General features: G+C 37.6%; 1 protein-coding gene across 4 annotated transcripts in view; it reads right to left on the bottom strand.

Moving 5' to 3' along the window:
- USP6NL (USP6 N-terminal like) overlaps positions 1–16343 on the bottom strand; it is a 204716-nt gene that overhangs the window by 56605 nt on the left and 131768 nt on the right. For all 4 annotated transcript variants that reach the window (XM_020999670.2, XM_020999671.2, XM_020999669.2 and 1 more), the window contains one exon: positions 694–774. In XM_020999670.2, the coding sequence (XP_020855329.1) occupies positions 694–774 (81 nt within the window). The remainder of the gene's footprint in view (positions 1–693; positions 775–16343) is intronic.

Raw genomic sequence — 16343 nt, 5'->3', positions numbered from 1 at the left:
ACATCATTACCCTCATCTGTTGTTTTAGAAAAAAAGAATGTAAGGAAGGACAAGGTGAGATCTATGGTCCCTCAAACTCTCCATCTATGGTCTCACTGTCAAGGAGAAATGGATGTTATTGCCAATAGTAAGGCAGTTTCCCCGAAAGGATACTTTTATCAATGGCCCCAGAGAATAGGATGAGGCACATGATTTTTGGATGTCACCAACTTGAGAATTTTGGGATGTCATCAATTTGGAATTTGTTTTGTTTGACTACACATATGTCACAATGGTTTCGTATTTCTTTTCTTGCTTGGGGGAGAATGAGGAAGGTAATTTTATTTCTCTGATATATCAATGTTAAGAAGGATAGGTTCTCTCTCCCTTCCCACACCCCCCCATATGTATGCATACATGCATACAAACACAAATATAAATCAATACATGTATATCCTGGCTTACAAATCAGTCTCCTATAAAACTGCCAATCATAAATCAGTCCACCAGGGCCTGATCATCATATGATGAACAGATAAAATTGAGTTTCCAGAACTGAAAAGCTGAGGAACAGATTCTAGGCAATAAGTCTGATAGAGAAGCAATTCCTACACCTAAATACAACCTACAGCAATAAATCCAATAATTATCTTATTTGACCAAAAGTAATGTTAACTGCATTTATGAGTAAATTTATCAAGGTTATTTAAATACCTTTTCTGTATTCTTGTATTTTTCCCAGCTTTTCAGCATTTTCAGCCATTTTGTACTTCTTTCGATTTCCAGGTGCTTTTGCTGTAATAAAATTAAAATGCCCTGTTATTGTTTTTCAAAGTTCCTTTGTTTACAAATTACATCTGTTAACAAAAGAAATGCTACTAAAAAGTATTGCTAAAGGAAACCAACTTATCTTACACTCACCAACAAATCTTTAGTCTAAGTTATTTTTAAATAAATTTTTATATTTTATTTTTGTTTTTGTTCAGTTTTTTTTCTCAGTCACGTCCAATTCTATGCGACTCTATTTGGGGTATTATTGGCAAAGACAACTGGAGTGGTTTGCCATTTCCTTCTCCAGCTTATTTTACAGATGAGGAAACTGAGGCAAACAGGGTTAAGTGACTTGCCCAGGGTCACAAAGCTAAAGGGTGTCTGAGGCCAGATTTGAACTGAGGAAGATAAATCTTTCTGATGCCAGGCCTGCCACTCTGTCCACTAAGGGAGTCAAGAAGGAGAGAGTTCTGCCCCTAACTTTTGTTTCAGTAATGATTAAATTTCTCCTTATATTGTCCATCCTCCCCACAAAAACGGTCCTATTCCATATAAAAAAGGTTATATTTTTTTTAAGGAAAGAGAGAAAGAAATCAGCAAAATCAAATAATACATAGAAAAGGTCTGAAAACATATGCAATGTTGCACATCCATGGACCTGCTTGCTCTGCTAAGGAGGAAAAATATCTTCTCATATCCCTCCTTTGGGATCATGCCTGTTATTTTAAATTCTGCAACATTTACTTTCAATTGCTTTGTGATTGTTTTTTTCAGTTAAATTGCTGTAGTCACTCTGTATGTTGTTTTCTTGGCTCTGCTTATTTCACTCTCCATCAGTTTGTGTAAGTCTTTCCATGTTTCTCTGTATTCATCAAATTCAGCTTCTAACCATACAATATTATTCTATTCCATTCACACACCACAATGTATTTAGATATTTTCCAATAGGTAGGCATCAGCTTTGTTTCCAGTTTTTTGCTATCACAAAAATGGGTACTGCTACAAATATTTTAGCGTATATGGAGACTTTCTTTTTATGAATGATCTCTTTGAGGTATGTGTCTAACAGTGGCTCTCTGGGTCAAAGAGCACGGGCATTATAGCCATTTTACCTGAATAATAATATTGCTTTCCAAAACAGCTATACTGATTCATAGTTTCACCCACAATGCCCTGGTCTAACCTTCTTCCCATAACCTCTCCCCCATCAACTATTCTCAGCTTTTGTCATGTTTGCCAATTTACTGGATATGAAGTAAAACCTCAGGGTTATTTTGATTTGCATTTCTCTTATTATTAATGATTTGGAACATTCTTTCAAATGGCTTGCTTCTTAAGAGGATTCTCTGTCCACGTCCTTTGACTACTTCTCTGTTAGGGAATGGATCAGATCCGCTTCTAAATTGTTTAAGGTATCACCTTTAATATTTAGATTACATATCCATTTTGAATCTGTGTGATGTGGCATAACATGATGATAGAAGCCTAATTTCTATCAAGACTACTGCCCAGTTTTTCTAGCAGTTTCTAAAATAGGGAGTTCTTTCCCAAGCAATTTATGTTTATCCAACAATGAGCTGAGATCCATCACTTCTGATTCTCTTTTGTCTAGTCTGTTGCACTGATCTACTTCTCTATTCTTTTAAACCAATACCAAATAGTTCTCATGAATGCTGCTCTGTAAAATAGCTTGAGGTCTGGAACAGCTAGTCCACCTTCATCCCTACCTTTTTCATTTTCATCATTTCTCTTGATATTCTGCATTTTTTCTTTCTCCAAATGAATTTTGTTATCATTGCGTCAAGCAGGGATTGGAATAGCACCAAAGCTATAAATTAGTTTCAGTAATATTATATTGGCCTGGCCAATCTAAGAACATTGAATATTCCTCCAGCTATTGACATTGTTCTTTATTTTTTTAAGGAAGACTTTATAATTGAATCTATATAAATATTTTGTGTGTACAATATTTGCAGAGTAAATATAAAGAAATTTTTTTATAGATAGTGGTTCACTAGCAATTAGGGAAATCAGGAGAGGCTTCATGAAGGAAGTGGTACCTACACTGGAATTTACGGAGGAGAAGGAAGAGGTGACATGATCAGACTTGAGTTTTGGGAAAATTATTTTAGTGGATGAATGGAGAATGAATTGGAATGGGGACAGACTTGAAGCAGGCAGACCCACTAGCAGGCTATTGCAATAATCAAGGTGTGAGGTGATGAGGGTCTGCATTAGGGTCTGGCAATGTCAGAAAAGAGAAGGGGGCATATCCAGAAAATGCTGCAAAGGTGAAACTGGCAGGCCCAGACAGCCTGGGAGAGAACTGATGGGGCAAGGAATCGGAGGATGAAGATGAAGAGTAAAGTTATATAAATGAAGACGGAAGGGAAAATGAACTTGCGTCCCCTCCCTCAACACTGAGAACACTGCCTCTTGTTTTACTCAAAAAAAGAAAATTTACTGAGAAATCTCTTTTCTTTCCTCCTCATCTCACATCATCCAGATGCCTTCTACTATCTCCTCCTTTACCCCTGTCTCTCATAATGAGGTGCTACCTCTCTTTGCTGAGACAAATCTCTCTAGGAATAGCTAGCTGGCACAGTAGATAAAGCAGTGGGCCTAAGGTCAAGAAGACCTGAGTCCAATCTGCCCTCACACTTATTATGTGACCCTAGGCAAAAACTATCTGCCTCAGTTTCCACATCTGTAAAATGGGGATAATAATAGCACCATTCTTACAGGGTTGATGTGAAGATCAAGTAAGAAAATATTTTTAGTGTCAAAGTGACTGGCACATAGTAAGTGCTTAATAAATATTTGTTCCCTTCCCTTCCCCCTCTATAAGCACAGATAGTCCTATTTATTCTTTCCCATCTTCTTGAGCAGACTGCTTCTTCTATCACCTCCACTCTCTCTCACTCTCTTCTGCCTCTGTCAACTAGTTGTTTCCCTACTGCCTGCAAACATATCTATTTCTCATCCATCCTCAAAAACCCTTATTTGATCTACCTATTTTTGTTAGTTATTATTCTATCTCTTCTCTCTTTTGTGGCTAAAGTCCTTGAGAATGTCACCTACATTTGATACTTCTACTTCCTTTCCTCTCACTTGGGTACAGATAAGATGGCAGAGTGGTGGCAAGCAGTACCATGAAGTCCTCACCACAAAACTCCTCTACACAGATAAAGAAAATGTACCAGACCTAATCCTGATGAGGAAAACCAGAAAAAGTATTGGTGAGTCATTTTTCCAGCACATTTCAGCATATGAAAACAAACAGGAAGATTTTTGGGCAGTGTCAAGCCAGAATACACAAAAAGTGAGGATTTTAGCAACCAGGGAAAGACTATTCACCAGGGTAAAAGGAGGTCCCAGAACTATAACAAGATATCCATACTGGGGCAAGTACGACAGAAACAGATGTGAACTTTCAATTCTGTTGCCCACTACCCATTCTGGGTCACAGGTCCAGAGTGATCTAAGATGGGTACCTATATACAGAGGGAGTAGTGTTCCCAGGAAGAGAGTCCTTAGAGATGTACTGAGAAAGGAGGCGATTAAGCAGTAAGTAAGCAGCAGCAACTTGGCTCAGATCCCAAGTCAGAACAGGGTTTTGTTTCTAACATACAGGCCAGTTTGCGGAGGAATAACTAGGGCAGGAGTCCCAGACAAAAATTCTGCAGCTCAAAACCAAATTTTTCAACTTGTTGAGAGGGGATAACTGTAGCAGCAATCTATTCTTGCTCAGACTCAGGTAAGGAACAAGCAAAGCTGAGGCTAGGGGAAGCAGCAATTAGACTATGCTCTCAATCAGACCACGTGGGAGCAATGAAAGCTTGCAGGTCCCCAACTTGTCCTTGAGATTTTGGAATAACTCAATACTCCAAGAAAGCAGCAGCAAGATCAGCCCACACCTTCCCTCCAGAAGTGCTAGAGTCCAGCCTAAACATCAAGTCCAAAGTCAGGAAGCAAGCCGGAAGAATGAGCAAACAAAAAAAGTATCCCACAATAAAGAGCTATTACGGTGTCAGGGAAGCTCAGAATAGAAACCCAAAAGAAAAGAATGACTCCAAAATATCTAAAAGCAAAGCCTCAGAGAAAAACATAGCTTGGGCAAAAACTTACCCAGAACACCTGGAAGAGATGAAACAAAAGACAAAAAACAAACAAACATATTCTCCCTCTCTCTCTCTCTCTCTCTCTCTCTCTCTCTCTCTCTCTCTCTCTCTCTCTCTCTCTCTCTCTCTCTGTCTCTCTCTCCAGTCAGAGAAAAGATTTATTGTGTTGCCAATAGAAGCGGGTGGGATTGTAAGAATCTGAGCATTTGTGATGCCAATACAAGCAGGCCATATTTTAAGAATCTGAACCTGAATAACTTTTCTTTCTTTTTTTTTAATTTTTATATCACCAGTGGGTAATGAGAACTGAACTAGTGTGGAAGCTATGTAAGTAGAACAAAGAGGTCATGTGCAAGAGATGTGGAAAAAGCATCAAGTGGACTTGGCAATCAATTACATGTGGAGGATATGAAGGAGAGTGAAGCAACAGAGAAGCCTAAAAAGTTGTGAACAAAGAAACTAGGATGATCATGGTGCACCCAACAGAAAGAGAGAAGTCAAGAAAAGGTATTGGTTTGAGGGAGAAGATAAATATTTGTCTCATGCTTACTATGTGCCAGGTACTATATCTGAATAAGTACAAAGAATGAAACAATCCCTACTCACATGAAGCTTACATTCTAAGGATGGTGACAAATATGTTTATAAATACATTCAGCTGAAATATAAAATGAATAAATACAAATACGTATAAAGTAGGGAAATACTTTGTACAAGCCTGTACAAAGTAGTGAACTACAGGCAGCTAAGTGGTGTGGTGTATAAAGTACCAAGTCTAGAGTCAAGGAGACCTAAGTTCAAATTTGTCCTCAGATACTTACTAGCTGGGCAAGTCACTTAACCCCATTTGCCTCAATTCTCTCACATGTAAAATGAGTTGGGAGAAGGAAACGGCAAACCACTCCAGTATCTTTGCAAAGAAAACCTCAAATGGGGTCAAGAAGAATCCAACACTACTGAAATGAATGAACAACAAGACAGTTTGGGAGGAAGGGCATCAGCAGGTAAGGGGATCAGGAAAAGCTCATGAGTCCAGGCTAGGTGGTGTGAGGCTTTATATTTTAGGCAAGCAAGAGCAGGATTTCACCCCTTAGAGAGATAAAAGACTTGAGGCAAACAGACCAATTAAGAATTTGTTACAATAATCTAGGCGAGAGGTGAAGAAGGCCTGAACTATGGTGGTAACTACGTGAGTATGGAGAAGTCAAATGCAAGAAAGAGATGTTGTGAGGATTGAAATAGCATGATTGGCAAATGAACAGCTATTTGGGGTGATGGACAGTGAGAAGATGGAGATAATGTAAAGGTTACAAACCTGAGAAACTGGAAGGATGGTAGTGGCTTTGTCAGAAATAAAGAAGTCTGGAAAGGGGGAAGGTTTAGGGGAAAAGATGAGCTCATTCTTGGACATTAAATTTGAAATGTCTGTAGGACATCCAGGTTGAAATGTCCAATAGGCAATTGGTGATGCAGAACTGAAACCCAAGTGAGAAACAGGAGCTGAATATATATTTATCTGAGAGGCATATACATAGGAATGATAGTTAAACCCACGGAAGCTCAGGAATCAGCCACAAAAGAACACACAGAAGGAGAAGAAAAGAGAGCCTAGATTAGAACCTTGTTGAACCCCTAACCAGTTAGATGGCATGACATGGATCATGAGCCAACAAAGGAAACTGAGAAGCAGTCAGATAAGTATGAGAACCAAAAAGCAGTGCCTCAAAATTCTAAAGATGAGAGAATATCCAGGAAATCAAAATGGTGGAACAGTATCAAAAGTAGCAGATGGACTGAGATGGATGAGAACAGACCATCAGATCTGGCAATTAAGATATCACTGGTAACTTAAAGGAAAACAGTTTTAATTGAAGGATGAGATCAAAGGCCCACATTGCAAAGGGCTGAGGATCAATTAAGAGCAGAGGAAGTGGAGGCTCTAGTATAGAAAGCTTTTTCAAGCAACTTGGTAGAGAAAGAAAGGAGAGATATAAGATAATAGCTTGATCAGATAGGAGGGCTTAGTAAACGTTTTTTAAAGATGAGAGAGATTTAGGCCTGTTTCAACGCAGTAGAGAAGTAATCAGTAGATAGAGAGAGGTAGAATATGAAAGGGAGAGGAGTAGGGAAAGGTAAGACAGAGGGATGCCATCTGCTGGAGAAGATGAGAGGGAATGGGATCAAGCACATAGTTAGAAAAACAAACTTTGACAGAGATTTGGGGAAAAGATGAAAACTAGTAGTTTTGAGATGAAAAGAATGGGAGAAAAGGAAGTTCCTATCAAATGGCCTCAAAATCCTCAAGTGTCTGTGTCAAGTTCCTCACCTGAAAAGGTATGGGAGGCTTGAGAAGGAAAGAGGTCTAGAAGAGATGCTGCTGGGAGTGAGATAATGAAATCAATTAGGAAGCAATAAGTGGACTGCCTCGCTACTAGAAGAGCACAGTTGAGGTTAGATAACATGAATTTGTCATCTACCAACTAAGGACAGTGGTGAGCCTTTTTCCAGATGTGTTCAGCAGCTTGTGAGTAAGAGCAGAAGAGGTAGATAACATGCATAATCTAGGGCCGAGTTTTGACAAAAGATGAGTGGTGACAGGATGAGGGGGCAAGAGATTCAAGAGCAGAGGTCAGTGTGGTGTCAAAATGGCTACGTACTGAGTTCAGATTAGCAATGAAGGAAAATGAAGTCAGAATCAGAGAATGAGAAAGTTGGAACAACCGAAAGTCTCCAAGACAGCAAAAGATAGGTACAGAAAGAATGAAACATAGGGACAGGTAGAATGATAGGGGTAACAGTCAAATAGGGGAATGTTAGAGTTTGTAATTAGGGAAGTGGCATAGTTGTGTATAATGGGAAGAGATAGTTTGAGACCATCCCTATGTGTGTCTGAAAGAATGAGAAAAGGGGATAGGGGATAGTTTGAGGAGCCACAGGACAAATAGTGGATGGAAGATAAATTTTAAAGCAATCTCCATACAGCGTTATACAAAAGGGGGTAAAACAGGGCTTGATCTGGGTCTAGTCTTGGACTTGGCTTTTCAGTGCAGTTGCTACTGCTCTTTAAGACATGTTGGATTAGAGTTATTGTTATATTATCAAGTCATTATCATGCCACTGAGTCATTATTCTATTACTGTTTTAATATAATGTTCTGCCTTCATGTCTAAAATGGCCTATTCTCAAACCCGTCATATTTAAAACTTTTTGTAAAAAACTGGATATCTAAGTTCAAGCCTTCACTAGACTACAGTAGCTTTCGAAAATTAAGGTGTAAATTGGATGATATTGAAAAGAACTTGCACAAATTTAAACCTCACCAGTAGAGGTCAGTAGAACACAAAGTTCAAGGAAGAAAAGCTGGCATTAAGACCACCATCACTGTGTTCCTTGATCAAATAAAATTAACTCCATCTTTGACTGTCAAGAATTTAGTTATAAGATGAAGTTTTTTTACAAAAAGAATAAATTACATTTATCATTCTAAAAATTATTTAAATGTTTCTATATAAAATTTTGAATACTTTGATCCTTGAAAATATATAACATTCCAGTAAAAACTAACATTAAACAAAATGTTTTAGTTCATTTTTGACTTTACAATGTGGGCATCAACTTCCAAAACACTTTTAAACCCTTCTACTATATCCTCTACAAATTCTGAACATGTTTTCCCACTCATCTATTCAACAATTATTTATTAAGCAACCACAAAGGACAGAGAATTTTAGGTAAGATGCAACCTAGGCCCTCATGGAACTCCTCATGGAACTCCTAAAAATCCTCAAAAGAAGCTCTAACCAAAGATCTGAAGGCCTTCCTCTTGTGTTTCTGTTTTCTTAGAGATTACAATGTACTATTCCAACTGTCCATCTGCTGTCTCTCATTATTGGTATATGATAAAATTACTTCCTTTTCTGGTGATATCTATATGACTGTGATAATCTTTTAAGGAACTTCTCAAATACAAAGCATCATTAATAACATGCTGTGGCCTGCTTTCATCCACCACATATCATTCCACTGTCCTTTTGTAATTTCATAGTCACAAATCAAAATCAGAGAATATTGTGAACTTTTAAGGGGCAGCTAGATGGCACACTGGATAGAGCACCAGCCCTGAATTCAGGAGGACCTGAGTTCAAATCCGGCCTCAGACCAAACACTTGACACTAGCTGTGTGACCCTGGGCAAGTCACTTAACCCCAACTGCCAAAAAAAAAAAAGTTGAACTTTTGCTGCAGCTTAGGATCACTGAAAACACTGTGCAATTTCCAGGTCAATTCTGCTTGATGTACTCAATTCTTGATCTGGCCCACTGTTTATCTACAATGCCTGTACTACTGCCCATCCACCTTCATTTTAATACTCTTGGCAATGTGTATTTTCCATTCACTTGGCTTTTCTAATGTGGATGGTGAACTGTGAATATTGACAAGGAGCATTTGTCCTTTGGTGCTCACCAAAATGTCAGAAAGAGCACCTCGGGAGCCTTGCAATGAAAGGCCATCCATGATTTGGTTGGAATTTATGTAGGACACTTTCCACTTACTGGCAAACATCCTAAGTTAGCAAATCTCTCTATTTTGTACTTCATTTGACAACAATACTAAGCTGACTATTTAACAGTTCTATGTGTCTTATACGAGTTTAATATATGCATGGGGCAATGTATTGCCATTAAGGCTGCTAATTATTGTCCCAAGTCAAATACTTTCTTAAAAACAATGAAGAATAAACACAGCATTGTTCTATTTTACATATATTTTATTCACCTGTGTGACTGTAAAGAAGTTCTGCAGTAGAAAATCATATGAAAACTCACAGGTTCCTTTTCATAAATACAAGCATAGAACACCTTCAAAGGATTTTATAGAGTTGAGAAAACTGACATATTGGTGAGTTCACTAATGTCTTTTGCAATGCCCCCCCTTTTTTTTCTTCTGAAGGGGTAGGGAGGAATAAATCCAGTAAAAGCATCATTCACAATCTTTTCCATTCTTTTTCAATTCATCATCTCTGAAATAACTTGAAGATGAGTCCTAAAAAGCCTTTGAAGCTGAATAACCTCTACTGCAGATTTCTACTCATAGTCATAACTAACCACTTTTCTAAACATGATCTTAAGTTCCACCAGCACTTCCTCATATAGTAGTATATTCAAACAGAGACGATAGGCCCAAATGTGGTGGTTCCACTCTTATTGTTGACAACAAAATAGCATTATAAAAATGCTGAGAGACTTGTTCTATTTTATGTCTATCCTCAGCCTTCTAATTGCATCTACAAAAGTTGTAGCTAAGTTCTAGCTTACCAAGTCTCATATCAAGGTCTCTGCAAGCTAACTCTCTGGTCAACTACTTTTCACTACCATATATGAGGTTGTATTACTACAACCAGCTATGTGGCACACTGGATTGAGTGCCAAGGCATGGAGTCAGGAAGACTCATCTTCCTCAAATCTAGCCTTAAAACATTTACTAACTGTTGGACCCTAGGAAAGTTATTTAACCCTGCTGGCCTCAGTTTCCTTATCTGTAAATGATCAGGAGAAGGAAATGGCAAAGCATTCCAATATCCTTGCCAAGAAACCCTCAAATAGGTTCATGAGGAGTTGGACACAACTGAAAATGAAACAACTACTACTCATGTGCTTTACAATGACCTTCGCTGCTCTATCTCTTGACTTGGCAAAGAGATTAAGTGTTTTTTGGCTGAGGCAATTTTTTCTCTCCTTCTACCTCCTTCTCATTGTGGCAACTGTATTTTATCAATCAAACTTCTATAAGAAATGGTGCCATTAGGAATCAATTTATTTACATTTGTCCATTCCCCATTAAAATAAAAATCAATAGCTTGCTTATGGATTCAAGTAGAGCTCCCAGAAAGACCTGCAGTGTATTCTCATTGTGATTACTCTTTTTTTTTAAAAGAATCAAATTTTTTTATTTTATTAATTTATTTTGATTTGTCAATAATTACTTCCATATGCTTTTGAGTTTAAAATTTTGCTTCCCCTTTCTCCCCACCAACCCCCCCAAGACGATATACAATCTGATATAGCCTTTACATTTACATTCCTATTAAACATATTTTCACATTAATGATGTTATAAGTAAAAATTAAAACCAATAGGAGGAACCATAAGAAAGAGGAAACAAAATTCAACAGAAGAGAAAAAAAATAGCAATTCAACTTCCACAGTTCTTTCTTTGGATGTAGATAATATTTTCCATCACAAGGCCTCTGGAGATGTCTTAGATCCTTGTACTGTTGGGAAGGGTTAAGTTTATCAATATTAGTCATTGCACAACTTGGCTGTTATTGTGTATAAAGTTCTCCTGGTTCTGCTCACTTCACTCAGCATCAGTCCATACAAGTCTTTCCAGGTTTTTCTGAAGTCAGCCTGTTCATCGTTTCTTGTAGCACAACAGTATTCCATTACAGTCATATACCACAACTTGCTTAGCCATTCCCCAATTGATGGGCATCCTCTCAATTTCCAATTCTTTGCCACCACAAAAAGAGCTGCTATGAATATTTTTGTACATGTAGATTCTTTTCCTATTTGTATGATCTCTTTGGAATACAGCCCTAGAAGTGCTACTGCTGGGTCAAAGGGTATGCACATTTTTGTAGCCCTTTGGGCATTGTTCCAAATTGTTCTCCAAAATGGTTGGATCATTTCACAACTCCACCAGCAATGCATTAGTGTTCCAATTTTCCCACATCTTCTCCAACATTTACCATTTTCCTGCTTTGTCATGTTGGCCAATCTGATAGGTGTGATAGTGTACCTTAGACTTCTTTTGATTTGCATTTCTCTAATCAATAATGATTTAGAGCATTTTTTCATATGACTATAGATGGCTTTAATTTCTTCATCTGAGAACTGTCTGTTCATATCCTTTGACCATTTATCAATTGGGGAATGGCTTGTATTCTTATAAATTTGTCTTAATTCTCTATATATTTTAGAAATGAGGCCCTTATCAGAGAGACTGGTTGTAAAAATTCTTTCCCAATTTTCTACCTTCCTTCTAATCTTAGTTGCATTGGCTTTGTTTGTGCAAAAACTTTTCAATTTAATGTAATCAAAATTATCCATTTTGCTTTTCATAATGTTCTCTATCTCCTGTTTGGTCATGAATTCTTCTGTTCTCCATAGATCTGATAGGTAAACTATTCCTTGTTCTCCCAGTTTGCTTATGGTATCAGCCTTTATATCTAAGTCATGAACCCATTTTGACTTTATTTTGGTATATGGTGAGATTTGGGTCTATGCCTAGTTTCTGCCATACTCTTTTCCAGTTTTCCCAGCAGTTTTTTTCAAAGAGTGGGTTCTTATCCCAGAAGCTGGGGTCTTTGGGTTTATCAAATAATAGATTACTATAGTCATTGACTACTGTGTCTTGCATATTTAACCTATTCCACTGATCCACCTCTATTTCTTAGCCAGTACCAAGCAGTTTTGATGATTGCTGCTTTATAATACAATTTAAGATCTGGAATTGCTAGGCCACCTTCCCCTGCATTTCTTTTCATTAGTTCCTTTGATATTCTGGACCTTTTGTTTTTCCAAATGAATCTTGTTATTATTTTTTCTAACTCTATAAAATAATTTTGGTAGTTTGATTGGTATGGCACTGAATAAGTAAATTAGCTTAGGTAGGATTGTCATTTTTATATAGCTCGGCCTACCCGAGCAACTGATGTTTTTCCAATTATTTAGATCTGATTTTTTTGTGTGAAAAGTGTTTTGTAATTGTGTTCATAGAGTTCCTGGGTTTGTTTCGGAGGTAGACTCCTAAATATTTTATAATGTCTACAGTTTAAATGGATTTCTCTTTCTTCTCTGCTGGGGCTTTGTTGGTAATATATAGAAATGCTGATGATTTATGTGGGTTTATTTTATAGCCTGCAACTTTGCTAAAGTTGTTTATTATTTCAAGCAGTTTTTTACTTGATTCTCTAAGTATATCATCATGTCATCTGCAAAGAGTGATGTCTTTGTTTCTTCTTTGCCTATTCTAATACCTTCAATTTCTTCTTCCTCTCTTATTGCTAAAGCTAAGTTTCCAGTACAATATTGAATAACAGTGGTGATAATGGACATCCTTGTTTCACCCCATCTTATTGGAAATGCTTCTAGCCTGTCCCCATTACATATAATGCTTGCTGAAGGTTTTAGATAGATGCTATTTATTATTTTAAGGAAGACTCCATTTACACCTATGCTTTCTAGTGTTTTTAATAGAAATGGGTGTTGTATTTTTCTGCATCTATTGATACGATCGTGTGGTTTCTGTTCGTTTTGGTTTTGATATGCTCAATTATGCTGATAGTTTTCCTAATACTGAACCAGCCCTGCATTCCTGGTATAAATCCTACCTGGTCATAGTGTATTATTCTTGTGATAAGTTGCTGAATCTATTTGCTAATATTTTGTTTAAAATTTTTGCATCTATATTCATTAGAGAAATTGGTCTATAATTTTCTTTCTGTTTTGACTCTTCCTGGTTTAGGTATCAGCACCATATTTGTATCATAAAAAGAATTTGGTAAGACTCCTTCTTCACCTATTTTCCCAAATAGTCTATATAGTATTGGAATTAATTGTTCTTTAAATGTTTGATAGAATTCACATGTAAATCCATCTGGCCCTGGAGATTTTTTCCTAGGGAGTTCATCAATGGCTTGTTCAATTTCTTTTTCTGAGATGGTTATTTAAGTATTTTACTTCCTCTTCTGTTAATCTGGGCAATTTATATTTTTGTAAATATGTATCCATTTCACTAAGATTGTCAAATTTGTTGGCATATAGTTGGGCAAAATAATTCCTAATTATTGTTTTAATTTCCTCTTCCTTGGTGGTAGCTTCACCCTTTTCATTCTTGATACTAGTAATTTGGTTTTCTTCTTTCTTTTTTTAATTAAATTAACCAAAGGTTTATCTATTTTATTGTTTTTTTCATAAAACCAGCTCTTAGTTTTATTTTTAGTTCAATTTTATTAATTTTTTCCTTTGGTTTTCAATATTTCTAATTTGGTGTTTAGTTGAGGATTTTTAATTTGTTCTTTTCTAGTTTTTTTAGTTGTATGCCCAATTCATTAATCTCCTCTTTTTCTATTTTATTTATGTAAGCATTTAGAGATATAAAACTTCCCCTAAGAACTGCTTTTGCTGCATCCCATAAGTTTTGGTATGTTGTCTCATTATTGTCATTCTCTTGAATGAAATTATTGATTGTTTCTATGATTTGTTGTTTGACCCAATCATTTTTTAGGATTATTTAGTTTCCAATTATTTTTTAGTCTATCTTTCTATGGCCCTTTATTACATATAATTTTTATTGCATCATGATCTGAAAAGGATGCATTTAATATTTCTGCCTTTCTGCATTGGATTGTGAGGTTTTTATGCCCTAGTACATGGTCAATTTTTGTGTATGTGCCATGTACTGCGAAAAAAAGTATATTCCTTTCTATCCCCATTCAGTTTTCTCCAGAGGTCTATCATACCTAACTTTTCTAATGTTCTATTCACCTCCTTAACTTCTTTCTTGTTTATTTTGTGGTTAGATTATCTAGTGCAAGAGGGGGAGGTTGAGGTCCCCCACTAGTATAGTTTTGCTGTCTATTTCTTCCTGTAACTCCCTGAACTTCTCCTCTAAGAATTTGGATGCTATACCATTTGGTGCATATATTTTAGTAATGATATTACTTCATTGTCTATGGTGCCTTTTAGCAGGATGTAGTTTCCTTCCTTATCTCTTTTGATAAGATCTATTTTTGCTTCTGCTTTGTCTGAGATCAGGATTGCTACCCCTGCTGTTTTTACTTCAGCTGAAGCATAATATATTCTATTCTAGCCTTTTACCTTTGCCCTGTATGTGTCACTCTTTTTCAAATGTGTTTTCTGTAAACAACATATTGTAGGATTATGGTTTTTAATCCATTCTGCATCATTTCCTTTTATGGGAGAGTTCATCCCATTCACATTCACAGTTATGATTATTATCTGTATCTTTTTCTTCATCCTTTTTTCCCCCTGTTTATGCTTTTCTTTCTCCTTCCCCACCCCACTAGTGTTTTGCTTTTGACCACAGTCTCCTTCAGTCCCTCCTCCCTTCTATTAGCCCTTTTCCTTTTCTTCTCCTTTACCCTTACTGCTTCTTCCCTCCCTTCTATCCCCCCTCCCTTTTCTATACCTAACTGATTATGTTATTTCCTTCTTGAGCCAAATCTGATGAGAGTAAGGTTCAAACAATGCTCATCTCCCTCCCTTCTTTCCCTATGCTGTAATAGGTTTTTGTCTTTTTCCTGTAATGTAATTTACCCTTGTCTACCTCCTCCTTTCTCGGTACATTTTCTTATATTACACTAATCCACTTACTTGGATCCATTTAATCCACCTGATTAAATTTTTTTTTATCATTACATCACAGTCAACTTAAATCCACCCCTTCTATGTATACTCCTTTAACATGGTGTAATAACAATATAGTTCTCAAGAGTTGCAAGTGTCATCTTCCCTTGTAGGGATGTAAACAGCTAGCCCTTATTAACAACATATTGTATCTTTCTGCACTAACCCAAACTTCTTGTGTTGGGAGCCTAGGTCCTGGTCATTGGCTTTGTGTGCTGGGGACTCTTTATGTTGGCAATTAGAGGCTGTAGGGTTCTGGCAGCTTACCAGGTGCTGGGCTGGAATCAGCAAGACTTGAAATTTCAGGAAATTCTAGGTTGCCTGCTTTTCCTTTCTTCTAGCTTTCTTCAGCTCCTTTTAGATGGGGTGCTGCAGGATGTTTATCTGCCTAGGGTCCCATGCAATGCTGACTACCTTAGTTTTGCTGAGGCACTGGGAGTCTCCTTTTGCTGCAGAATGCCGAGGCACCTGGTGGTTTTCTGAGCTGGTTTCTACCTGTTCCCACGCCCTCATTGAGGCACTGGGAGGTCCAGGTGTTAGTGCTTGCTCTACCACCTGGGCTTCAGGATCTCTTCCTGGTTGGCAGTTGAGGTTGTAGAGTTCTGACAGCTTACCTGGTGTTGGGCTGGAATCAGCAAGGCTGGAACTTTAGGGTAACTCTAGGTTGGTTTCTTCAGCTCCTTTCAGATGAATGTTGCAGGGTGTTTATCTGCCTGGGGCCCTTTGTAGTGCTGGGAGACCGGTTTGCTGTAGAATGCTGAGGCACCAGGATCTCCTCCTGGTGTGCTAAAGTGGGGCTTTCTGTTACCTGGCTGGGATGCCTCCCGTTCAGTACTGCTCCCCTCCCCCCCAGGGTAAGAGGGGCCTTTCCCTTTAATCCCTCAAGCTACCTGGGCTACTGCCCTGCTGTTTCCCATCTTTCTTCTGGTTCAGCTGTTCCAGGGTTTTTTCTGGGGGTGATATTTTCTGGGATTTCAGAGGTTGATAGGGGAGGGTGAGAGCAACTGCCTTTTTATTCTGCCATTTTGGCTCCCAGGTGTGAT

This window comes from Phascolarctos cinereus, unplaced genomic scaffold (genome assembly GCF_003287225.1).
Source record: "Phascolarctos cinereus isolate Bilbo 61053 unplaced genomic scaffold, phaCin_HiC Scaffold_1;HRSCAF=81, whole genome shotgun sequence".
Taxonomy (NCBI): domain Eukaryota; kingdom Metazoa; phylum Chordata; class Mammalia; order Diprotodontia; family Phascolarctidae; genus Phascolarctos; species Phascolarctos cinereus.
Note: the sequence above shows the minus strand (reverse complement) of the source record. Positions and strands in the feature narration are given on the sequence as shown.